The 27,055-nt window shown below is 40.9% G+C and overlaps 1 protein-coding gene across 2 annotated transcripts; it reads right to left on the bottom strand.

The window, feature by feature from the left end:
- Positions 1–1,481: 1,481 nt before the first annotated feature.
- On the bottom strand, positions 1,482–27,055 carry SRPX (sushi repeat containing protein X-linked). 2 transcript variants are annotated; one of them, XM_027883570.1, is made up of 10 exons: positions 26,954–27,055; positions 20,737–20,796; positions 14,331–14,522; positions 13,558–13,734; positions 8,569–8,695; positions 7,042–7,163; positions 6,193–6,372; positions 5,614–5,747; positions 4,179–4,300; positions 1,482–1,933 (listed from the first exon to the last, which is right to left on the bottom strand). In XM_027883570.1, the coding sequence occupies exons 1-10, from the start codon at positions 27,021–27,023 to the stop codon at positions 1,753–1,755; spliced, it is 1,365 nt and encodes a 454-aa protein (XP_027739371.1). In that variant the 5' UTR covers positions 27,024–27,055; the 3' UTR covers positions 1,482–1,752. The 2 variants fall into 2 exon arrangements, with proteins under 2 accessions (XP_027739371.1, XP_027740220.1); XM_027884419.1 differs by lacking the exon at positions 20,737–20,796.

Below are 27,055 nucleotides of genomic sequence, written 5' to 3'. Positions count from 1 at the left end.
TTTGTAGTTTCAGAGAGTGTGAGAGACTGATTTCTGGTAAGGATTGCTTTTAAGATGATGGTAAAACTGTTCTTCTGCTGGCACCAGAGCATAAAACTTAAAAATCTACCCTGTAGTCAAAGTCAAACAAGCATTTGGCTGAAAAAAAACAGGACTATGCTTTGATGGGCAAGAATGAACAGCACAGACACTGGAGTGTTGCTTTTCAGAAGTACCAAATTATGCATCATATCCTGTAAATAGGCATCCAAAGCTGTAATTCACAATCTTCACTCCTTTGTTTGTATTTTCATGCATGATGTATATCCTTTTTTGATTGCCTCCTAATACTTCTTATTAAACATGGAACCATTTTTTGTTGATTTGTAAGTGACTACTTGCAAACAAGTATTTTCACAGCTCTGGAAGTGACAAATCCTTGATGAAGTTTCCCTGAGGGTAATGTTTCCTTGCCATCAGATAAACAATCTGGTCTGTCTCCAAGGTGAAGAGAGGAAAGAAATCTGTTACTCCACGAGGGTTGGACATTAAAAGCCAGAAGCAGAAACATACCAGGTAGGACCATGTGTTTCTATCAAGCATTGCAGTATGTGGTCTCTAGTAATTAATGCCCATCCTCTACACTGCTCACTGTTCCTTTATCATATTCCCCGTGGCAATGACTTCCACATTGCTGCTATTATCTATTTTTTCCTTGCTGCTGCTGAAAACAGATGTTTGTGCTGCCTTTGGCTTATGCTTTGTGTCTGCGATTGGCTATACTTTTAGTGGAGCTGAAGGACCCCACTGGGTTGCTTGTACACTTTCAGTGTGAGGCTAATGTCTGTTGTAATTGTCTGCAGAGAGGTATTTTGATCCAACTTCTGAATCAATCAACCAACTTTAGTCTCCAAGGGGAATTTCAGACAACTATCTGTTTGCAAAACAATATTTTATTAATAAAAAGAATTATAAACAGTAAGAAAGAAACCCCAATTTTACACTGAATGAAAAATCACAAAGGAACTCCCAGAAATGTGCCTCAGTTCTTTGAGCTCTGTACAAGAAATTCCATTAGATGGCAAAGCTACGTACGCATTCATCCAGCTCTGGAGTTCCTAGCACAAGAAGGACATCAATCTGTTGGAGCAAGTCCAGAGGGGGACAACAAGATGGTCAGAGGAATGGAGCAGCTCTCCTATGAGGAAAGGCTGAGAGAATTAGGATTGCTCAGCACGGAAAAGAGAAGGATTCAGGGTGACCTAATGAGGCCTTCCAGTACCTGAAGGAAGGACTTTTTACAAGAGTATGCAGTGACAGGACAAGGGGGAATGGCTTCAGACTGAAAGAGAATGGGTTCATATTAAAGATTAGGGAAAAGTTCTTTGCTGTGAGGATGGTTTGGCACTGGAACAGGTTGCCCAGAGAAGCTGTGGATGCCCCACCCCGGAGGTGTTCAAGGCCAGATTGGATGGAGTTCTGAGCAACCTGGTCTAGTGGAAGGTATCCCTGCCTATGGCAGGCAGGTTGGAACTGGATTATCTTTAAGGTCCATTCCAACCCAGGCCATTCTGTGATTGAAAGATGACTGAAAGTACAAAAAAGCATCTTGCATACTTCTATGCAGAGCAGCTACACGGCTGGACAGACTTACCGATACACACAAAAAATCACATCGGTGATTAATAAAGCCATGCTTTGTGTAGCACCAAGGAGAGAATTGTGTGAATTAAAAAAAAGCTCACTGAGAATTGTGAGCCCAGAAATCCTGAGTTAGGGACATGATTGACCAATTTCTGCTTGCAGTTTCATCTCCTCTTTTCTCAAGGGAAATTTGTCAATAAGGGCAAAGAGCTCAGCTGGTGTTGCTGGGAAAGGATAACGTTCCTTGTCCATTCCGTGCTTGTCCATCACCACAATGTTGAAATTGTAATGGGGGATCCTCAGCAGCAGCCTGAAAAGTAAGAAACTCTTGTTAAAACCTGTCACCTACTGCCTGGGCACTTCCAACTAACAAAGGGCAGGACAACCTCTTGATTCTTAGCAGAGGAAGGTGGGGATGGTCAGAGGGGGCTGCACAGAGGCTGCTCTGTTACAGCATCAAGAACAAGGAGTCAGATAAAGAGCAGGTGCCTGTATGTGCTGCAGGCTATAACTCTGGATGAGGGAAGGGTCAAGGTAACTGCACCCAGCTCTGTTTTCTTCTCAGACCTCTGACTAAGTAGAGCACATGCCATTACCCATTGCTATCACAAGGGTGAGAAAAAGGTAAGGCAAAAAAGGAGTATATATATTGCCCGAAGAAAACCATTGTGATGAAGCTAGAGTTATAAATAGATTATTCCCTTTCTTGGCTTCCACATGGTATTAAATCACAATAAGAAAACACAGGACGAAATTATTGGAGTCTGCTTTCATTTTTACCTGATAAAAACAAACATCTACTTGGTGGTGACTCCAATTTAGGAGAACAAAAGCCACTTGCTAATCATGGAGGAGTCCTTTTCTTCCTCAGTCGTAAAAGGCGTCATTTCAGCTCCTCTGAAGGTGAAGGAGCAACAAAAGCTTATCTTTGGTTTGAAAGGATAATGAACTGGATGATCCTCAGACATGCTGTCAGTCATCATTATTAGTGTGGGTAAAAAATTCAGGCAGCCATGAGAGAAGATGGTATGAAGACAGAAAAGCTGCCATGAAGAAGAGGATCTGGGGCGGGGCGGGGGGGGGTGTTGGAAAAGTGTGAAGCCTTTAAATTGACCTTCCTCAGCCTTCTAACAAGTTTGAACTCTCTAGGCATAGTCTGGTTGCAATTAGGGAGCTTGGCCATTAAATTCAAGCTAAAATAAAGATTAGAGCTAAGCAATGGTAATAGAGTACTACATTCATCTTGTGCCTCATATCACCTAAGTAAAATGCTTACCTTCTAAAAATTCAAATGCTAAACTTGTGAGCTTTACAAGATTTTAACTAGGGTACCTGTGCTCATTAGCTTACTGAAATGCCAATTCTGATCAACATCATTATTTAAGATGTCTCTTTAAGAATGCATTTTATAGTGATTTAAGTGCCTTCTAGAGCTGGAAAGCTGTAATTCACATACTAAGCAACAACTGAGAAAAAAAATCAATGGAAAACTAACTTTCACTGAGTGCAGGGCAGGTCACACCATACCAATTTCTGAAATGTATCTTCATTAAAGGTTGCAGGGGAGCAGGGATGAAATGTTAAGAGTGCTTATTATTTTCTACAGAGCCACAAGAAAACCATCTCATTTAGTAACAGTACTTTTGTTCAAAAAAATAAAAGAAAGGTTCTTTGGGCTCTCTTTTTCCTTTTACAGAGAATATTTTTTTTTAAAAGAAAACAAAACCTTCTCTGATGTGTCAGCAATTTGCACTGTCTCCAGTTAAAACTCACTCCCTTTCATCAGGCATATCACAGAAAATGTTGCCTGGATGTTCTTTTTTTCTAAATAACTACTACTTTCCCTGCCAATGAGTGTTTCACTTTTGGCTTTTGTTGTCTTCCTGTCCCATGGAAATGCTGACACTTGAAGTCTCCCTTTCACTTAAAAACCAGTCCTCTGCCAGTCTAAACTCAAGTCAAAACAGTTTAGGCACCTCGGTAAAACTGCTGATGCTGCAGTTGGGCTGAGGAGGCTGAGATATCTCCTCTTTGAAATGTATTATTTCTACATGTGGGACTTCCAAGAGCCACCCCTGCTTCCCCTTCAGGCCTGGCCACAACCACCAGTGTTCATAGAATTACTGCTGGTGCAGAGAGGATGGGCTGTTGCTGCCATTTGGGGTGCCCTGGCAGTTGCTCCACAGGAAAAGGACTGTGGCCTGTCCTGTTTGCATCAGACCAACTGCAGCACAAATGCAGACTTGGAGTGTTTTCGGTGGCAGCACCCAAAAATATAGCTCTATCACATGACTATGGAGATACTAAATCTTTAATAAATAAATAAATAAATATTAAGTTTGTGATTATATTTTTATTTGCCTGTAAATTTGCAGTAGCTATCACACAGAGAGCTAACTAATCCTAAAGCATTCCTATCAACATCTACCTTATAGTGTCTAATTACATACATTGGAGTAGAATATGTATAGTTAGAGAGTAAGATGCAGGGAATCAGAAGCAATGCCTTTTGTATGATGAGGTGCAAACACAACAGCAGTGAGAGGTTCCTTTACCTGAGTTTCAGGGAAAGAGATGGAGACAGCAGCTTTACACCTATTCTTCCTATCTGGGCTGGGAACACACCAACCAGTTCAACCACGGTAATGTGTCGGAGGTCTAACCCACACTGTGCTGGCTGGAAGGGTTAAAACAAGAAACAGGTGTGTTAGTTACCAGTGAGAGAACAGGGGGATGTCTGGAATGTGCAGCAAGTGTTCACAGAGTCCCATCTTCTTGTGTTAGCGAGATGTTTTAAACTGAATCGAGAGCATAATTCAAAAACTCTCTAATTTTCATGGCTAAAAAACTAGAGCTTTATGACTGCAGGCAATGTTCAATGAAAGATTCTTAGCTACTCTAAAAAAAACAACACGTAGGGACTACCTAGGAGAAATATAAACTTGTCTTTGTAGTGAAAAGATGCCAGGGTATTAAGCCCTGTAATCTAATTTGGCAATCAAAGCAACATATGAACAATAGAAGTTGACTGCAGAAAGTATTCTTTCATGCCAACTTATTTACCCACTGTCAAACGGTGGAAAATGTACTATAGCCATTAAATTTAGTATCTTAAATTATTTCAGTGTGATAAATATACTGCATTTTCTTGCAAGTTTATCTAATGGGGAAGAAAACAGTTTTTTTTTCTTAAATACAACTGTAACTTAAGCAAGCAGTTAAAAACATAATCCTGTTCATATCCCAGTGACTATTTATACTGAATTTTCTTACAACTGTGAGAAGAAAAGAACAAGATAAAAGCACTTGTTGCTGTGAAAGAATACAAGATGGGTTCCTTTCCTCCCTTTCCCTGAGGGACAAAGATACATTTTGGAGAGCCACCCCTAAGTTTAGCAAAAAGCCAACAAGAGCATCACAATTACAACACATAAGAAGGATAATTACAATAAATTTTAAAATTTTTTGAACAAAATACCCCAGTATTATCCCCAGCACTCTGGACAATTTCTGTGCTCACTCTGTAGTGCTTTGTTTGCTGGTCCATTTGTTATTTCTGAAGGTACTCATTTGTAGTTACAAATTCTGTAAGCCTGGTTTGCATGAACTGCATCCACTGAAGGGCTGGAGGGTTGGGGGTTTTTTCAACTTCTTTAGCAGCTGAGTGATGGAATTATTATTATTGAGTGCAAGTTAATATTAAATTAATTTGTGGATGATGGGAGGTCAGAACTGCCTGGGATTCAGTGACTGATCAGTCAGAAGCAGCACAATCCAGACTGGAGCTGAGTTAGAGACTATGGAGATGTTTCAACTCAACCCCCCCGTGAAAACGATTAATCCCAAACTACGACTGTTTCAGCCAGACCCTCCACTGGTTGGAACACAACAGCTGAAGTTTGTGGATTTATATCAAGTGGAGCTTGTCCTCTTGTGTCTTTCCTTAAAGAAAAAACAATAGTTGCCCACCCCCCCTTAAACGTCTTTTACCTGCAGCATTCCCAGCTGCATCCTGTAGAAGAAGTTGGCTGCAGTAGGAGTTGAAATAATTAGCAGTCTCCGCTTCTCATAAAATTGATCCAGAAGCGCAGCTGCACTCCTCACATTCACATTAATATTCATGGCTAGAATTAAAATGAAAACAAAAGTTATAGAGCATACTGGAAACAGATCTATTTCTACAAGCACCGTTAGACAGCAGAAACACAAGAACAGGAAACAATAATAGAGAAGATACGGGTGAAATACTGGCCTCATCAAAGCCAACAGTTTTATTGTAATTTGTTCTGGCTGATGCACTGACTCCAGAATGCGACATTTTGTAGAGAGCTTTGAGCTAAACCAAACTGTCAGTTGTGAGGTCCCATCATCATCGTAGGAAAGAGCAGCTGAAGGTGACAAAGTCTTCAGCTCTAAGTGCAAATTGGCAGAGGAGACAAAGATGTTAAGTTTCCTACCTCTGGGATGCTGAAGCTGTATTCCACCCCACACCCACTTCCCAAATTCTCACTGCCTTGAGAACCATTGCTCTGTCAGTCCCTCTGGTAAAGTGGTGAAATCTTCACTTACGTGCACAGGTTGGCTCCACTCCTGACCACCCCAAATTGTACTGGCACACCCTGGCTGGGCTTCCTTGCAGCTCGTAGCCACCAATGCAGGAGAACTCGCATGTAGCACCGTAGTTATTTCCGTCCCCTGAACACTTGATGTAGCCATTGTCTGGGGCATTTAATTTCACACAGCGCCTGACTTCAAGCAAGAGAAAACAAACAAACAAAAAAAGACAAGGCATGAATCACCATTTGCTATGGTGCCAGTACAACACCAGTACTGAGGACATATTTCTGTTTGTTTTCTGTGTTATTAGGGTCATGTACTTTAAAAGCCCAACCAACCAAAACAAACCCTCACCCTGATTTTTGTGTAAACTAAAATGAACCAGATATACAGGTGTATGCATGTGGTTGTGGCATCATGATGACAAAATGTCATGGAGCATGAAGAGCTGAAGCCAAAACCTCCAGGTTTCATTTCTATATATTCAAATCTGGATTTGAAGATCTGGACTTATGAAAGGGCGTCCATGCTTGACAGATGTGACTCACAGTTGAAAAAACTCCTTTACATCTTTGTTTCAACAGCTCACAAGCTGGATATCAGCTTGCAGGAAGGAAGGGGTATGGAGCAGGAGGCAGGAGTGATCAATGAAGCTCTTCCTTCACGTGCAGAAATTCTGCACCCCGCTGCAGACCTGGCCCCCAGGGTCTTGAGCAAGACTGTTCTCCCTTTCAGCATCAACACAGAGTTTATATATGCATACATATGCAGATAAATACAGAAATGAGGATGTTTTCAAATTGCTTGCTAAACCAGATGCAAGTCAGTGACTCTGTTTATAGGGTAAAACAACATTCTTACCTCTGACTTTAACAAGAAATTTGCAGGTGCCTTTGTTTTCAGCTCTGTCATAGACAGTATATTGGATTTTGTGGTCGCCTTCTGGAAAATGTGACCCTGGTGGCAGGCCTTTCAAAATAACACTAAAACAGGAGATAATACAGGACATAAATTTAGCAGTATTTTCCTACAGACAATACTCTCAGGCACATGGTGCAACTACTGGGTATAGTCAGAAGGGTGAGGTGATCCACAGCAGCATTTTCACCTGGAACTTGCCCCTGTCCTGCAAACGAGACAGGAGAATTCAGACATGTTAAACATATCCTCAGTGTTGAGGCACTGAGGTCGCATAGTGTTCCATGTAATGGAAGAGCTTATGTACTCATGGAACTGCAGGACCCTGGGCATTTAAGGAAAGCACTACATACTCTAAAAACCATCACAGTTTAGCAAGACTTTATTAAAACAGAGACGTGGTTTATGGAAAAGCTTCCACTGAATCAAGACTTCCCCTCTTCTGAGCTGAAAACTGTTACTTTTTTAACAAAGCCTACATGGGACATTTCTCATTGTTTTTTTCTATCAGGCAAAAAGACTTTGGAATTTCTTTATTCTGTCATTTTCAAAATTTTTGTTTTATCAGGTGTAATTTTTAAATGCTATTAATCGTCTTAGAATTATTAGATCAGACCTTTACAGCAATATTGTTTTTAACTGTGCAATGAATTTTTCTTTCTAATATTATTAGTTTAGAGCAATAAAAGGGCAATGTCATTGTGTCTTTCAACACTTTTTTTCTATTTTTATGAAGTGTAAATATCTTTACACTTACAAGTTTGGGCTTTTAAGCTTAATCAGCCTCTTATTACACCACTGGAGAGTGTAACTTGCTTATTGAAAGAAGTGGATTTTCTATACTCTTACCTTTACAATAATCTTAAGAAATTGACATAAATCCTGCATAATAAAAATGAGAAAATCAGAGGCAGTAGTATCATAACAAGTACACCTTGCTCTCTGGAAAATGTGACTGTGAATCCATAAAAATTGTTAAAGAAATTTTGAAGTGTTAAGTTTAAAGTTACTGAAGTTTCAAACAACGAACGTTACTTTAAAGGCAACTGCAGAATCCTGGAACATCAGTAGCCAGCACTAGTTCAGGAAGAAGGATAAAGATGATTTTTTTGTGCCACAATTTACCTTGCTTATTTTTAAGACAGTCAAACTTGCCTCTGCTGCTACCTCCAGTGCACTACTCTCTTTTCGTTACGTACCAGTAACTTGCTGTAAGAAAACTTGTTGACTATGAGATCTGCAAAGGAGCTCCAGAAAATTTCACAGTTCAGAATGCTGTTGTTTATTACATCAGCTCTAAAATAACCACAACAATCTGCTATTTAGTTCCCGAACAATTCACCTCCAAGTTGTCAAAATAAGCATCTTGGATGAATCACAGGGAAAGAACACTCAGCCACCCTCATCAGCTGAATTTCTAACAAAGGAATTAGAAGGAGAAAATGCAAACATCTACAGATTTGCACCTACTCTGTCAGAATCCCATCAGCAGTGTCCCGTCCCTCTGGGGTGTCCCAGAACACTCTGGCTGTCAGCTTGTTGGGCTCTGCGGTTTTCTCCTTCACACTTGGGCACTGGATTCTTGGAGGTTCAGTGTCTGTTGAAATAAATGTCACAGAAATGGTGCACCTGTTGGAGCTATGCCTTTTCTTCACAGCTCTTTCCCTGCTGTCAGTGTAACCCAGGGCCTGGCCTAGATGTCACCTGGCCTCCCCAGCACTGGAGACCCAACCAAGGCATGCAAAGCCTGCACTTCTCACCTTTTTGTATGAACAGTAAGAGCTGACAACGATCAGTCCTTTGCAAAGCAAAAAAAACAAACAAACAAACAAAAAAACCAAGTTATTGCAAATTTCTTTCCTTAGTTATGGTACATAGTATGTATAGTACCATATATGGTTTCTTTACATCAGATTAAAGGTAAAGTCAACAAATGGACACCTCTGAACTTCAAGGAGGGATGTCGAAGATTGTATCCAAGGAGCTTCTGTTCTGTTTATCTGCATTCTTCTCTTAGTTTGTCTGTGAGGTAGGTATTGTGATTAAGGGCATTTTTGAAGCACACTGAACATCCATTTCTCTCTGCATGATAATTTTTCATGTTACTCTCAACATACTGCTTGTTTTTACTGCAGTAATGGTAAAACAAGAAACAACAGAAGACTGGCACAATTTTCATTTTGCAAAAAATTAATGCTGCATTTGAGTTTTTCCTAATAACTCTTATAATAATGCCTTACAGGTATTTAAAAATAGAAAAGTAGGTACATTTTGAAAGACTGCTTGACTGCTACCATAACACTGTGACTACTATTCAAAAGCAAAGGAACAGTGGTCATGTCAGAAGACCCTGATGGAGGATAAAGGTGATGTACAGCTGCTTGTCTTCAGCTGCGTTCACTGCCAGTCCTGACACCTTGTTCCTCATATTCCTTATTCACTCCCTTACTTTTAAGGGACTCTCCCATTATGTGTGAAAATCTGCTGACACTGCAGCCTGTGAGAGCTCTGCCCTCCTCTACAAAGCTACATTGCCGAATCAGGGCAAGAAATAACCCAGCCTCACTAAGGCTGCATCTGGTTCTGATTAGTTCACTGTGGTGACCACTCACCACTGTGGACAGTGTGAATCAAATAAATGTGATGCTGGAATAAAAGCTAGAGCAGCATTTAAGGGCCCAGTGTTTTAAACAATTAATCAGAAAGCTCACTAAGCTATTTAGTGCAAAGAAGACTGGTTGGTATGAACTAGCTTGGACTTCCATACCATGAGGGCAAACAATAAGGTTACTGTGGGAACCAACTCACCAAGAAGCCAGGAGCCAGGCAACCTTTTTAGGGGGATTTAAACATTTCTGGGAAGGATATTTGCTTTGGTCGTTTCAGCTGCCTGTTAGCATTCAAGAGGCACTAAATAAACCCAACCAGAATAAGTCTGATTTGAAACAGATTAAGAGAAAGCAGCTGTCCATCAAAGAGGCTTTTTCACTGCAGTCTCTACTGGGATGTCTTAAATACCAAACAGTGCTCACTGCTCTTTTTCTTCAGTCCCTTGTACAAAGTTATGGCAAATTTACAGCACATTAAGCACTTTGGCCACAGCCTGGCCCCGAAGAAAGACAGGTCTAAAAAAACTCCAAGGAGTTTTAATCAAGAGGTGACCAGCGACCATCCAGGCAACGCACAAGTGACAAAACTGAAACACAGCTACTCCAAGAAAACCTTCAGTAAAATGTATGATGTGAGCAGGGTGCCCACCTGCAGGTCAGAACACTAAACTTGTTCCAAAACAAACCCAACAGAGGAACCCATAAGGTTGCTGACTACTGGAGAAGTTTTATCAGAGGGAAAAATTGTCCTGTAAGAGCTGGAGTATCAGACCCTCATTTAATAAGTACTCCTGGGCAGAGCTGGAGCCAGGACACACTGCAAAGGTCTCTGACTCGGTACAAGAAGTCTTAGCTTTAACTGCAATGTCAGTGCTGAAACACCAATGAAAAGCAAAGCGGATTTATTTAAGCTGTTTAGCAGGGCTATGTATTAAATGTCAGAATCTCGCCTGCAAGGTTTAAATCATGGACATGGAGATTGAGTTTTCATTAAAAACGTGGCACTGTTCAGCCACAGTCCTGCAAGCTGTCATTTTTCTTGGCTATCTGGCAGCAGCAACCGGTACTCTGGCTTCATGTGGGGAAATGGCATTGCAGACATGGCATCAGGAGTTCAGCAGTGGAATACTCAATTTTAAATCAGCTTTTTGAACTCTGTAGAGGAAAATGCAAAGTTTTCACGTAGGTTTTAGATTTTGGTTGGGGGCTTTTTGTTCACTTTGTTTTTTTGTTTGCTTGCTTGGTTGTTTTTGGTTTTTTGGTGGTTTTTTTGTGGTTGTTTTGGGGGTTTTTGGTTTTTATTTGTTTGTTTGTTTGTTTTTAAACATACTAACATATTAACAATTTCAACAAAATTTAAAGAGCTTGTTAGCGTTCTTTCTCACAATTTGTTACAGGTTTACATTTCTTTGCTTGTGAATCTGGGATGGCAATAGGAAAGAAACAGAGGGATGGTTCTGAATGCCCACTGCTTGCTTACTCAATAGTCTGTACGGGATGGGTAAACTGTCTGTTGTTCCATGAATATGCTGTTATTGCTGACGACACAAAAAATGGCTGGAAGTTAGTTCAAAACATTAGTCTCTGCCAAAAGCATAAAGAGGTGAAATCATAAAAAATGGGAATGAAAAACAGTGCCCTGCTCTCCCCACCCACCCGCACAAGGAATTGATTTGTATTTCAAAACATCCATTATCAAGGCCTGTGTGATCACTGACTCAGAGTGCAAAGCTTGTTTCAGATGGAAGCTGTTAGTAACTAGCTATCAATACTGCCTTAGGATGTGAGAAGAGGATGACTTAGCTTGGTGACAACCTCTGTTACACAATCAGCAGCAAAAGGAAACCCTTCTAGAAGAAAAGACATTGACATTTTTCTATCTTCCAGAAGAAAATATGTATTTCAGTATACGTTACAGTGCATTAGGGTTATAGTGGGAGTATTAATCAAGTTGCCATTTTCAGCTAACTGATAACCAAAAGCAGCTGTACATTGATTTTTTTGATCAAAGCTATTTCAGCAACATGAAGGAAGGACAGTAGACAGTCAGTCTGCTTTGTTAGGCCTGAATACTCATCATCTGTAAGGACTTCTGTGACAGCTAAAACTGACCTAATTTTCTGTAATTCAAAAAATATATCTTTTTTCCCCGTTTCAATGAATACCTGTTTTATCACTGAAAGGCCTTATGTCTTTCCTACACAGATCTTCGCTACTCCATTGTGAAGTCCACGTAATTTTGTGCAAAAATGCTAAGCAGGGCAGTAAAAAAGGGTAGAGAAAAGCCCCTTGTTTCCAAAAGCATTTCAAGTGCAGGTCTGAAGTAATTTTTTACAAACTTAATGCCAAAAGCTGTGGAATTATGTTTAGTCACACAAAATTTTCTATACTACCTACCAGGAGGTCAAAAGATAATCTTATTAAACAATCTGCTGACTGCATACCTCACTATTTGCATATAGGAACTGTGTGCAAAGGTTTGAAGGGGCTTTCTCCACCCTATATGGTATTACCAGAACTTAAATCATAGTATTACTTTTACTGGGTTACTCGGGACTTAAAATCACATCCTTTGCAACAGGTACCCTACAGTTTTGGAATAAAAAAAGAAACGTTAGTGCTGACATAACCTCTTTTTCTTTTGCTTAAAACATACTTGCTTACTTTACTTTGCAGGACAGCATCCTTTTGTGATGGTAAACAACTCACTGCTGCAAACAGATGATGTTCTGAAAGTGCCAGGAAATACAGAAGATAATATTTTACCATTTCCAAACTTAAAAGGGTTTGTTTTGCTTCCTCTGCCCACACTACTGAGAAGGACAAAGCTTGTTTTTGTAAATGAAAACAAGAGATGCCACAAACAGTCTAGACCTAAGTATCTCATTTCTACATTTGTAGAACACCAAATAACAGGAAAGCTGAACAAAATTTTATGAATATCAGGCCACAGCGGAGAGACTCCAAAACCATTTGCTAACCTAGACTGAGCCACAGGCATTCTGAGGAAAACCAACTTATCTTACACAGAGAACGCTGAGCACAAACTCTCTACCACCCACAAGCTGAAATTACTGGTAGCCAATTCAGATGGCCAAAAAATAATTCCCTTTGTGATTTGCTGCTGAAGCTTCTATTAGAGGCTTCCCAGAAAAAAGGACAGCCAGCAGCTGAGACTCCACTATATGCTGAAATTTCATTAGTAGTCAGGAAAGTTAAATTTCAATATTTGTTTATCTCTCTTTTGATTTATGTGTATAGAAACACTTATTCCAGATGAGGTTCCCAGGAGACCACTGACTATGTAATGAAAATTGCTGGCATAAGTAACATGAACTAGGCTGAAATTTAAATTAGCTGCAACCACGCTGGTAACTACAATCCATTTATATTCCTTGGATATATTTGGAGACCATGATGCCAAGGAAGAAAAACAACAGGTCAGACAATGGGTTTTTTTGTCATTAAACTGCAGAGAGCACGACAGAACTCCAGCACAGGGAACATTCCCGAAGAGCAGGACAGTAATTACAGGCTACCAAGGAGTTACCCAGGAGATCAGCAAAGCATTGAAAAGTGCTGACCATTTACACCAGCCTCACCTTTATTAAAGTGGTAATACTTGGAGCTTGTGAGTAAGAAGGATACTCACTTTGGACAAAGTCCTGAGCGGCAGAACTTTGCATCCCTTGGAAAACTGTTCTCTGCTTCCTTAAGAGCAGCAGTTGACTTTTTTCCTCCCCATTAACTGGATAAAAAGGCATTTTTAGAGTTTATTTGCAGGACCTGGGCACTAGCAGGTACCTCAAGATGTGGCCTTTCCAGGATGAAGACCCAGTATCCCACTTACCAACGCAGGACGCTGGGCGGCCACTCCACACTTTGTTATCCATGCACGTCACTATCCGGTCTCCTTTCAGCTGGTATCCAGGAGAGCAGTAATACTCACACCTCGAGCCAAAATAAGCACCATCCAAACACTTGAAGCCCCCATTGGTCGGCATGGATAAGGTGGGGCAGCGCTTTTCTGGAAAAGGAAATAAAGACTTCTGGAAACCTGTTATTTTCCCCCTTTGGAGCAATGGGAATGTGGAGTATTACACAGAAATAAAGATGCATCTGGCAAATGACAAGTGGGAGAAATTCTTATTCCACTGGAAGTTTTTCTGAACTGTTCTTATTAGATGTATTTGGAATTTAACTCTACATAAGCGTTAGTGGCCTAATACAACATTTATATGGGAAAAGGGATGACAAGTACCTTTTCTCTCTTCTCAGAAAATGTTTTAATGCAAAACCCCATTTAGACAATGGTATAACTTAGAAAGTCCAGGATGGGCAATATTTTAAAGCAGCTTTATGACTCTGTCATGAAACCATTTCCACAAATCAAAATCGCACACTCATAAAACACTCCCTATCTTCCATGAGCACTTGTACCACTCAGATACTTATCATGCCACCTGTAAGATCCTCAGCAACAAACTAATATACGTATCCAATTATATTACCAACCTTTAAAAATCAGCAACAATCCAAAGATCAGTTTCAAAGACAAATGAAAATTTACTGTCCGCTGAACCTGCAACACAAGTCACACGCACTCATTTTGTAGCCACTTACGTTTGCACAGCGCTTTCCCAGACCAGCGTTTGCTTGACTGACAGATTAGCTGGTGAGGGCCATGCAGTTCGTAGCCTTTTTGACAGCGAATATCACATCTTGTGCCCAATACATTCTTGTAATATTCCCCTTGAGGTGTCCTGCAGTTTGCATAACCGTGTTTCACTTTAATAGGCGAGCACCACGGTGTTTCTGGCACAGAGAAGTCAAAAATCCACACATAACAATTAGAAAAATGCAAAAATTCAGAAACAAACATAAAATCGCTTTGTTTATTCATGGTCACAGAAAAGAAATGGGGAAAAAAATGTCTTATTTAAAAAGCCATGAATCCTCAGAGAGCAGAACAGTGCAGAGAGGTGCAGTAAGTTTTACACATCCAAATGTCAGCCCTCCAAAGACTGGTAGCTCTTTTTTTTTTATGACAAACATTAAAGATTGTAGCCATTAGACTGGAAGGGGTTGAGAGGATAACTGGGTTTTTACTATGCTTCTTGTCCATGGAATAAGTGTGCCACCATGTGGGCAGTTTGATGACAACTGGAACGTTCTTCCCTCCTGTTTTCAAGTAGCCACATCTAACTGCTCTTCGATAAGTTTGCATTAGGAACACCTCTGGTCTAGCTGTAGTTGTCAGTTGTCTACACTTAGCTCTCTTAGTGCTCATCAAAATTAAAAATCTTCCACTTCCTTAACAATCTGTGCAGTAAGGACTGCGCCTTGGCAGAATTCTGTGACGGTTCAATCTCTCCCACAGTTAGAACGGATGTCACTTACAAAAATCATATTGGCAATGTCAAGCTCATTTGTGCACATCCTCCATGTGCCAGAACAACTGCTCAGTGTTTAAGTACAGCTCCAGTTTTGCAAAGTTAGCACTCAGGATTAAGCCTGAACTGAAACGCGTGAAGTGTGCAAGAGCAGCTGCTCCCCTGCTGTTCTCAGCAGTTCTATGGTGCCACAACGTAGCAGTCAAATACTCCTTACAAATAAAACAGCCTTCTAAATCTGAAGGCAAGTGTCCAATCCAACAGACAAGTGAAGAGCTTGAAAGAAAAAAAATCTGACTTTATCCCTCTCTTTTTGGTAGCAATTTATAGCTTCCAAGGGCAATGTGCGTTTGCCCACACATATGCACAAAAGCATATATATAAAACATATATCTGACAGCACAAACCCCTGCACTTCCTACTGTCATATCCTTTAGAGGATGTCAATGTTCATTCACAAGCATACTATCTACTTATCACATATTCAGAAAAGGGAACCCAAGCTGCATAAAATTAAATTAAGTGCTAAATGCTCTCAAAGGTTTGAACATCACATGTCCTACTCTTTATCTCCAAAGATGGGTGGAGGACTGCCTTTTTTTACTATCATGAAAATGTAGTCTGAAGTACAAGAACCACTTTCTAGTTGCTCCTGATGCAGGACAGTGACATGGATGGATCTGCCAAGTCAGAGGTAGGCTGGAATTTGGCTATGAGTTCACAGCCAATTTTCCTGCCAAACTAATGGGAAAAAGGGAAACACACGTACATAAAACTGCACCTTTATTAACTGGTCAGGACTACACTTTAAATTATTCAGGATATGGGCACCATCTTCTTGTGAGGACTTAACACCATACTGTGATGCTGATGGGTGCAGTATCAAGCAGAGATTTTCCCTGCCCAGCCAAAGTTTCACATCCTTTGTTTAGCATTGACAACAGGGTGCACCAAGAAAATGGGCAGCTTCTCAGTAGGAATTTCCTACACAGGGAGTGACTAAGCTTGCCCCTTTCTCAGCTCCGTCATTTGAAAAGGACATATTGGGAGAGAATGAGGGAGGGAGGAAGGGAGGGATTGCAAGGCAAAAAGAGAAAGATGACAAGTCCTGAAATCCTGTGTGACAATGTGTGACGTGCAGGAGGGACATGAAAAAAAATCTGAACTTAGCAAGGAAGATGGAAAAAAACCCCAAACAAACAAAACACAAAGACTTTTAGCCTTCATACTCACAAAGTCGCAAGAGACATTTAAAAATAGTTTCTAGATCATCTTTGGCAGATATTTACTTCTAGCTCTTGTTTCCTGTAGTTATTATGTACATTTTCCTACACTATTTGGATCAGCTCCACACATAAATAAACAAAAATCAATACAGCCTGTTTTATTTCTCATACGTGGGATATTTATATTCAGTGCACAATGTCTCTAGGACATATTTACACTTCCCCAGTGGAAACTACATTTTACATCTGTATTTTGCTGTGCTGGTCCTGAATAAACACAAACAGCACCTACAGAGACTAATTATCAAGTTTTGGACTAGACCAAGGGCACATTCCTCTAGACTAGTCTTTTCTGAAGCAGTCATATTTTACTATGACATGCTTATTTTTGTCTTTCACTGGTACACATGAAAACTCTTCACAAAGATGGATAAGTGGCATCATTCCCAGTGTCACCAAATACACAGTAACTGAGGCACAGGACACAAGCAGGCCAGTCTAACAGCACCCAGCAGTTTAGGGTGAGAGTGCAGTTCAGCTTTCTGGCTCAGCCACACAATTCACCTCCTGGAGAAATCCTCCTACTCCTGACCTAACAACAGCATTACTATGATCTCCCTTTCAGTGGTCTCATGCCCATAATTTCCAGCTTTTCTGTCCCACTTGTTCTTCTAATGCTCAGGGGCCCTCAACTTCCATTTATTTCCATGCCCAAGCATGTAGGATCTCCTTAACTAAGGGGGAAACCTCAGTTTTTCTGCAGAATGATTTAAATCTGAAGTTACTAAGACGATACTGGCTGAAGGGGCAGAACTGGGGGGATGAAGACTCATTTGGGCTGAGCTTTTGCCCCAGCCAGTTAGGTAATCCTTCAGCAAATCTGTTCAAGATATTTAAGCCTCAGGTTTTCCATGTGTATGAACTCCAAATGCACATCCAAATGCTGATTTCCTTTGTAAAGGTTGTTAAGACAAATATGCTATGCAACATGATCAGGAGGCTAATAATAATAATAATAAAGGCAAAGCAGCTGTTTCAGGTATGCAAATTGCCTGAGTTTTTCTGTAAATTTTTGTGGTTTTACAAACGCCTTAAATAAACAGCCACACATATATTTTGAAAACAAAAAAAAACGGCCAACAGCTAACAAATGCAGTTTAATGCACAAACACAATACTGAAAAAGAAAATGCCTTTCCTGTAGTGCCACTGCAGCTACACTGGTCTACAGAAAGAAACAAAGCAAGACTCTTAAGGAGGGGGAAAATACATCCTATACTGGACCAAATGATACTTCCAGAAAGAAAAACAATAACAAACACGCTTTTGGATCCAGATGACTTGCAGAACTTAGGAGGAACATCTGTTTGATCTAAAACACTGTAATACTCTAGAACTAATTGTGATTAAAGTGGATGAGGCAGGGTTTACAAGGGGCAAATATACGGGTTTAGACCAACTAATACTGCTGGGAAAAAACCCCTAGCTAACTTGAAAAGCACATCAAACAATACAATGAAGTTTGAGATCAAAGTTTGTTTATATTTAATTGAAGTCATGTATTGGTTTTCAAAGGGTAAGCAGTTACATGGAGCACGTGTAGAATATTAGGTCTGTGTGGAGCCCCAAGAGGTCACAAAGCTGTTCCCTGCCTCAAGGCAAGATCAGCCACTTTCCTGAAGGCTTTGGGAATTAGAAAAGTTACAGGTTCCCCAGGCACCTCTTCCGGAATATCACCATTTATACCAGGCACTCTTCACTTAACTGAAATTTGAGTTTTTAGGTACCAGGACCTATGTACTGGTTTTTTGTTTAATAAAAAGTTTGTGCCTTAGTGCAAACTAGAAAGAACTAGAAAGTTCCTCAGCGACACAATAGCCTGAATTATCACTTGGTAGTAAAACATTTCAGAGACTTGATGCTGTGTTTGAACACATGGAAAACAGGAAGCAAGCAGAGAAGGTTGAAGTTCCAGTACTGCCTCTACAGCTGGGACTATTGTTTGATTAGTACAATATTTGAGAGGGAGCCCCTGGTGGTCTAGTGGTTAAGGACTCGGCGCCGTCAACGCCGAGACCCGGGTTCGATTCCCGGTCAGGGCCACTCCCTGGGCAGATGGAGCTTGTTAGCCCTGTAAGGCAATCCATCTACGTCCTGAGGACCTCACTGCCACCGTCCAAGCTCACTTGGCCCTGGCAGATGAACCTCAGGATTAAAGGATGGGCTCAGTTCCGTGCACATTGTGTCTCACCTAAAAAATCCAATGCGCAGGCTGGAAGGTGTAAAGACCTTCCCTGGATCCTCGTTCACGAAGGCTGGCCATTATTTATTATTATTATTTGAGAAAACACCAGAGCAGTGGCACTGGAGCTGTACACACAAAGCCCTTTCTCATGAAATGTGATCACAGACAGCCGTGCCAAGTGGCAGGAAGGAAAGCATCTTTGGGGTATTGTTTCCCCCAACCCCTTGGTCCTGTCTAAACACCAGCCTCAGCCTTCACAAGCAGCATGCAAAGTGACCAGCTGTACTGTTGCTTGCTGGTACACCAGGTAACAGAGCTGAAGGTTCACCAGAGAGGAAGGAAAAACTCTTTAAAAATGCTGTGGGCACAGAAAATCTTGGTGACGTTTCTCTGGAAAGCTGAGCAAGTGGAAAAACATCCAGATGAAGACAAAAGGGTTTAGCAGGAGGTCTATTTTCACCCCTCCTAGTAAACTGCAATGTTTTGTTTGCAGATGTCAAAGAGAATGAATTTGTGTGCTTGCTTGCACTGTTTAGTGACTATGTGTGCAAAGAAGAAAACCAATGCTGCTTATCTATGTTACCATCAGTTAGGAAAATCCATTTAGTTATTTGTTACTGGGAAGCTTTATTTGATGAGCAATGGGTCACACCCAAAATGCTGGACTGGACATCTGAGGAGAAGCTCTGAACATTGCTACACAGCCCATTTTTCTTGCTTTGTCTTTCTCCACCCCTTTCCCTCAAAGCCAACATAAAGAAGTATGCTAATGAAGACTGAGCCTTTTCTACTCCAGTGCTTTACACTCTTAGATTCACATTGTCTGTTCCTCAAGATTTGGCAGTAGTGCTTCCAGACTTGGGGCAGTTTTTAATATCTGTGTGAACGAGTCATTATGTTTCGCTTAACCCTGGTGACATTTTGGCTGACATGATTATAATTCATTTTGGAACATTATATAAAAGGAAATTATAAAGAATCCACATTTTAACTACTTGCCTGCCCTGGCATGAACTGGCATTGCTTTATCTTCATGGTCTCTGGAATTCTTTTTCTATGTGTCTGCAGAGGACACATGTTAAAAGGCAAAGAAAAATGAGTTTACCTAAATAAAGCTTTAGAGAAGTATTTGTGCACGTGTCTGAAAGTAAAATGTTATACTGAAGTATTTTACTGTAAGGAATATGAGACATTTACAAAATAGCAATGTAGCCATTACAGCTGTACTTTCCCCTTTGTTGTTCATAAATGTCAGAATTATTTTATGACTTACCTCTTACACGGTCCATTGATTCTTTGCAGAGAATCAGTAACATACAACAAGACACTAATGACCACTACTTTCAAGTAATCAAAATTATTACAACTCTAACATGTCCACAGATCAATTTACTAAAAAAAAAAAAAACAAACCACAGTTGCCATTTAAAGTGATAAATTAAATGCCAAGTTTCTTTACTGTCTAGGCTCCTGAGGGATTTTGGCTGAGGAGAGAGGTACTGAGACAGAAGTAGACTTTTAAAGAAAATGGACATTGCAAGTGGAAGATTTACTGGTAGTGGCAAAAAAAAGTCTCAGTCTTGCAGACTGACAAAGTCTTCCAGAACAGGGAAGAAAACCTGAATTTGCTTTATAAACATGCCAGTCCATTCATTAATCCAGCTACTAATTTTTTTTTTTTTTTAATGTATGCATTCATTTGTTAAACACACTTCACTTGGCATTTCAGGTAGCAGGTTAACCTGAAATGCAAACAATTTTGTGGAAAAAAAAAAAAAAAGTAATGAAAATCAGGTTCTCTTGCACATACTTCAATACATCACCATCAGTAAGCCCAGAGTTTGAGTCAGCTTATCATTGATGGTTTTGTTGGGATGTATGAAGAAGAAAGAGAAGCTCTTCCTGATTTTCATGATTTAACAACCTGATCTTCCAGGAGGAAAGGCAAGGCAGAAGTTACTTACTCAGGTGCATAAGAGAGTTGTGATCAGTACTTGGTCTAATTTCCATTGTTTAAAACAGTAGAAATTAAATCTGAGTATAAAAATCCATGAGACAAACCATGGAGCTGGATCACCAAGATTTTCTAATCCAGGAAAAGAAAAAGAACGAAGCTTTCTCTCAGCAACCAGCTGATCCTCTTTAGCACATGAGCAAAGCATTCACCTTTATATCTATTGCGTGCATACACATCCTCGTCATCTTCAAGGGGTGAGTATCCCGATCCTACAATACAAAATAAGAGAAAAAAAAATGCAGCAAGAAAGGAAACATAAATTAAGAATAAAAGAGAGATTTGAGAAAAGACATGCAAGATTAGGATGCAATAATCTATGCAATGTCATCAGCGTGGGCTTCTCTGAAGCTCAGTCATAGCAGACCCAGTTTATAGTGAATCTGGAAGGGGCAAATTGATTTGATAATCAGGTAAAATAATAAATTTCTCTTGGTGCTCACAGAGCAATGCTGTGCAATGTTAAGTTGCACTTGTCAAGTCACAGCTCCTCTGTTATGGGAAGCCCAGCTGCCATGTAGTTGATCTACTGAGCAGAGAGAACAGGGCAGGTACAGGTGAGGGGGCACATCAGAGGTTTCACTATAAAGTGGTTCTTTAGTGTCAGTGGCTGTTAACAGCCATCAGGCCAAATAGCAGAAGTAAAATGTGCATAACTCAAGTACAACCCTCTTTAACTTGTATGATCCTTACACCAAGAACAGAACCCGGAGGTACGTTACCTGCAAACAAAAGTTACATTCAGATCAAAAACACGGTTTGGTTTCAAAAATTTTTATGGAGTTTATCAAATAAAGAGACAGTATAGTTCTGTACTTCTAAAAACCTGTCCAATGACCAAAAACTTGAAATAGAAGTAGAAACTCCTTCCTAAAAACCAGAAACCATTTGTAGCACCACTATTCAAGTAATTCATCAGTAAAACTGAGCAGTTGGCAAGAAAGTCTTCAAAATATCCCTAAGCAACATTTATTTCAAATCAGAGACTTCAGAGCATGAAGTCTAGTCTAAATTCTGCATAAGTCCTTTCTACAAAGAAGGGTTCATGCAAATTCCTTTTTTTAAAAACTTTTCTAAAAATCTTGCATGCAACAGGTGGGTACTTGGGGGCTCAGCACTACACCACAGGAGCTCCTCATATATGGTATCTCAAATTACAGCTATGGGGGTATTTCACTGCCATTTGTTGACATATGAGACCATGGTCTGTACAAGCTGCTGCTTAAAGTTAGGCAAAATTAAATAATTTAGGTGCCTCAATAAGCTACTAATTTCATGCACAAATGACACAACATCTGCTGTTAGATTCCACTTCTTATTAAAAAAAAACAAACAACAAAACAAAATAAGCTGCACAGGAAACAGTGAAACTTTATTTCTTACTCTATTGGACTCAAGCAAACCCAGCTCATGTATCTGTTCACCCAGCTGCTTCACAGGAGTAGCTTTGGTGCAAAGGGTTGGTCTAAAGAAGGGCAGTGCCCTCCACAGCATCAGCCACAGCACTGCTCATGAGGGTTCTGACCACCTGAAGGTGAGACTCTGCATCTCCCAGGACCCTTCTCGTCACGTTATTGGCACCCAGGACCCACCAGCCTGCAGCACTGGGCAGCTCCCTCAGGGAACTGCAGGGAAGCGGCAGATCCGCGCGCTCCACATCAGACCAAATTCTTGCGCTACAGCTGCAGTTATGTGAGCGTGAAAAATCTGGAGAGTTGTACTATAAAAGTAACAAACCTCCACAGTTCACCTTGGACCTGATTCAAAGCTTGCTGTCATCACTGGGAATCCTTAACATCAGTTTTCAGAAAGCTTTGAGATGAGACCTGATCAAGTGAATTTCTCAACAGCTTCTCCTCTGAAAACAAGTGGTTTATGTATAACAAAGGTTTCCTATCACTCGGAGGCCATTTCTCTGGACTTTTTGTACTTATTGTTGTGGTTGAATTTTTGATGCCTAAACACTGACATCTGAGAAACTTCTGAACATAAAACCAAACTTTATTGCACTTGAAACCTGACTGTATAGCATAAAGAGCAAGCTGTGATCCCTGAGGGCTTTGTGAAGACCTTGATATGTAAATGAACATCTCTCTTAAATATCATTTTTTCTGTAAACAACTGGGATACTCTTAGCTAATCACTCACTTTGAGGGTTATAAAACTGTTTCCTCAGTGTTATCAGTCTTAATTGTCCAAAATTTAGTGTGCAGCGACTTTAGCATTTAAAATAAGTAAATCTTAGAATTATGTGAGCTCTTACATATTTACCTTTCCTTAGAAAAGAAATAATGATCTTAGACAAGAACTAACAATGGCTTTTGAAAGTCTTCTAACAAAAACTGGCCTAAAGAGTTATTCATTGAATAGCTTTTGCCCTGAAACAAGGTTCTGTTGATGGAGCTTGACATCTCCAATTTGCAGCTCACTTTCTAGCTCGAAATGAGAAGTGAGTTGTGTCTCTTTCTTAACAAGCAGTGTTTCATTAATAACCACAGCAGGCTTGGTTTGAGGACATAAGAAAGGTTGTCATTGTCCTGTTCTGGGACAGTCTTGCTCCCATAGGGAGCCTACCAGCTTGAGCTGGGGGCACCAAGGACAGTTTGGGCATCACCCACTTGGGCATCACCCACTTGGGCCATGCCATGAAGAACCAGCCTAACCCCAAGGGCTGCCCCTGAAGACCTAGGCTGGCTCTAGTAGGATGTATCTACACCACAACTGCATCACTGCCCTGGGCACAGCAGCACAACCTCTCCCAGAGGTGCCAGATTCTCTCCTGTCTCCATTTGACCTTCTTCACTCTGGCACTAGACACACACTGGACCTGGCACTCCCCAAATTCACCCACCCACACCAGGCTGCACATCCGTGTTACACAGCAGCCCTCCAACAAAGCCATCCCATGTCAGCAGATGGCTGCACTCCTGGCAGCCGCCACGCCTGACCTGGCACCTCATTCCCCACTGGTGCCACCCCACCAGTGACCCTGAGCAAATCACCATTTCGTATCTGTTTTCTCAGCCATAAGTCAAAGTGTTTCTGTTTCACATACGCTCAAAATTGGCTACTGAGCCATGTAAGGACAAAGCATTGTTCTGCGCTGGAAGTGCTAAAATTATCACAGTTCAGAAACTGGGTATTTGAGGAAGAATGATGAGAACGAGCTGCTTTGCAGATGTCCCACATCATGACTCAGGGTATAGCTGGTTACTGTAAAAAACAGCTGTAGACTTTGGTCTGGTAGATGGCATGCAAAATGCATGAAGTAACGCTTTCATTTTTAATTTAATCTATGACTTAGATTATTCTGTTTGTGTTGGGGGAAAAAAGAATTCTTCATTCACAAAATACCACTACATTTTTATAACTGTATAAATGGGATGCACAGTAAATATTTTTATAACTGTATAAATGGGATGTGTAGGAAATATTTCTATTTACATACATTTTATTAGGGTGCAGATTCTTAAAGAAACTGTAAGAATTTTAGTAGAAAACACATAGCAGACGTCTGTCACTGTGAACTTAGTAGTCTGTGCTGAATAAACCCAGCACAGAACTGCCAGACAAGGCAGGAGGAGCTATGACAGTAAGCCAGTAAACCTTCTGGCAAGGTGAAAGTCCTTGTACAAGAAAAGTTCGTTATTAAGATGAAACATTTACTGTTCAAACTGGCAAGCTAAAGGGAACACTCATACGCAAAACTCACTCATTTGTACAAAACCAAAATCAGACCATTTCAGGATCAGTTTTGCCTGTGTTTTGGGGTTGTCAAATCCATCCCAAATGTCCCAACACTAGAGTCCAAGCCTATTTTCATTCAGCAGAACACTTGAGTATCTCCTGAAGTGACCTTAGCAGCCTCAAGGAGACAACTTGTTCTACGCTAAACTGACCCAAAATTGACTACAGAAGTTTACATCCAGCATCAAACATTTGAAGAAGTATGCCTCTGCTTTAGCACCACGACCCAGTGGAGGCTGCTGTTCTCAGTTTCTCCCCACTGCTCCAACTCCACACCCACAGCCCAGCATTTGCTCTCCTGACCAGGGACCTTGGTCAGCTCAAAATAAAGGGAAGGAAGCAGAGCTGCATTCTTGAATGAGCACAGCTTACCATGACATGTTCACATTTGCACACAACACGTATGTTGAGCAAAACAGGCGTTCAGCAAGATACTTTCTGCATTTCTAGGATCTTATCATCCTCCCCTTTGCCTGATGGTTACTAAATCTGCAAAAGCTTTGAGAGAAGAGTATTTCCATTGCTACATAAGTCACAAACAATTTCTCTGTGTTTGCTGAGCCAGAGAAAACAAAAGATAGATTAAATTTCAACAGGACTTCTGCTGTCCATTGGTTTTGCTCAAAACCTGACTCTCTTAAGTACATTACTGATTTGTGCATCATGGATCCCTAAGCAGATAAAATGACACTACTCCAAACAAGATCCCAAACTTCACCAAACATGTCAGGCACACCAATTCAGGCCTTAGCAGACAAAACCTCCACAGTAAAACCTTTCAGATATTACTTGGGCTTTAACAGGAAAACAAACTTTCCATTCCACCTTATGACCTCAGAGATCTCCAGAATGGAAGAGCTGTTACTAATTGCTCAGCCACCTTGATTCTACAACAAAAAAAACTTTGCAGGTTCTCTAAACTGAAATCAGGCATTTTCTCACTGGATCATTTAATTCTGGCAAGCAGTAACAACACAAGTTTTAAAATAATAATGGAAATGCACAAAAGAAAAATCAGTACCAGTAGAAGACTTAAAGGTTTCTTTTAAAAAAGGTTAAGAGGAAAAACAAAGCACTTTAAGTGAGAAACATAACATTAAAGCCTGCAACCACAAATAAACCTTCACAGAGTTATTTGCTGAAAAACCTTGACCCAGGTTGCTGGGCAACCTGTATGGACAACAGACAGCAACGGCGAAAGTCACTGAAAGATTTGGCAACTTTTTAGTTTACTGCTCTGAGACACAAGTTCAGGAACTTAAGTACAAGAGGATACAGCGCTTAGCCTGCAATAAGGGTTTTTTAATTTGAACAGAAGTGCTGTGCTCCCTAGTTTAGCACCAGATAGGCTGAGGAGTTTCATAACTACTGTACTTACAGTCCTGCAGAATCTGTTAATAAAAATTCCAACTTTTAGGGGATACTATTTTGTCGATTTACACCATTGAATTTCTTCAGCCTTCTTTTTCTTTCTTGTGCTCTTCGCTCAGGGTTTATAAGGGTTACATAAAATTGAGGTAGAGACTGTAAAAATTTGCAGAAAAAGTCAGTGTTCTAGTTTATGATCTACTGAAACCTGAAGTCTCAAATATAACACCAGTTTGGTCAACAGTGGCTGAATATGAGCCAGTGTGTGCCCAGGCGGCCGAGAAGGCAAATGACAGCCTGGTTCATATCAGCCATAGTGCGGTCAGAAGGACCAGGGCAGTGACTGTCCAGTTTTGAGCCCCTCATAACAACAAAGACACTGAGATGCTGGAGTGTGTCCAGAGAAGGGCAACAAAGCTGGTGAAGGGTCTGGAACACAAGTCTTATGAGGAGTGACTGCGGGAGCTCGGGGTTTTTAACCTGGAGAGATGGAGGCTGCAGCAAAACCTCATTATTCTCCACTACCTGAAAGGAGGTTGTAATGAGGGGTAGGTCAATCTCTTCTTCCAGGTAAAAATCAATAGGATGAGAGAAAATGGCCTTAAGTTGTGCCAGGGAAGGTTTAAAATAGACATTAGGAAAAATTTCTTCACTGAAAGGGTTGTCAAAAGCATCAGAAGAGGTTGCCCAAGGAAGGGGTTGAGTCACCATGTCTGAAGATATTGAAAAGACACCTAGATGTGGCATTTAGGGATATGGTTTAGTGGAGCGATTAAAAGCAGATATTTTAGAAAATCATTTTACAACAACTTTTGTGTGTGTGTATGTGTGTATAAGGCCATATCTCCAGCTTCTGTAAACTGACTTTAACCCAAAGAGCACTTTAGAGTGTGAAATAAAGCATGTCAGGAAGTAGGACTGGTAACTCATTGCTTTTTCTACCTTAGTGTATTTTTTATGCTACTAAAATAAGGGATCATTTGGCTTCCATCATTCTTAATAAGAACTCTGAAGGGAGATTCTGAGAAAATATGAGCTTATGCCACTGTAGAATTCTGGCACAGGAAAAGGAGGTGAGCACTGATTGCTGGGGAAAGCGGAACCTCTGTATTGACATCTCTGGATTAGAACTTCATGCCGCGCCCCCTCCCCGGCTCGGAGGGACGAGACGGCTCCGCTCCCCGCGCCCCCGGGGTTGGGGGGCTCCCGGCCCCGCCATCCTGTTCCCTCCCTTCATCCCCTGCCCTTCCCTACCCTGGTACTCCAGGCTGGGCCGGGCGCCCAGGGCGAGCAGCACGGCGAGGCGCAGCCAGCAGCTCCCCATGCTCCGGACGGCGGCTCTTCCCGGCCCGGGGC

The sequence above is a fragment of the Empidonax traillii genome, unplaced genomic scaffold (genome assembly GCF_003031625.1).
Source record: "Empidonax traillii isolate 1590-97213 ecotype Southwest subspecies unplaced genomic scaffold, ASM303162v1 scaffold1:size7828297, whole genome shotgun sequence".
Classification (NCBI taxonomy): domain Eukaryota; kingdom Metazoa; phylum Chordata; class Aves; order Passeriformes; family Tyrannidae; genus Empidonax; species Empidonax traillii.
The sequence above is the reverse complement of the archived record's forward strand: the minus strand, read 5'-3'. Positions and strand labels throughout refer to the sequence as shown.

Excerpts from the sequence above, each read along its gene's own strand:
- SRPX (XM_027883570.1), bottom strand. The coding sequence starts at position 27,023 with ATGGGGAGCTGCTGGCTGCGCCTCGCCGTGCTGCTCGCCCTGGGCGCC. Across the intron at positions 13,735-14,330 it reads TGGGAAAGCGCTGTGCAAAC|AAAAGCGCTGCCCCACCTTA; the intron begins GTAAGTGGCTAC and ends TTCCTTTTCCAG. Across the intron at positions 7,164-8,568 it reads GCTGATGGGATTCTGACAGA|TGTTATTTTGAAAGGCCTGC; the intron begins GTAGGTGCAAAT and ends CTCCTGTTTTAG.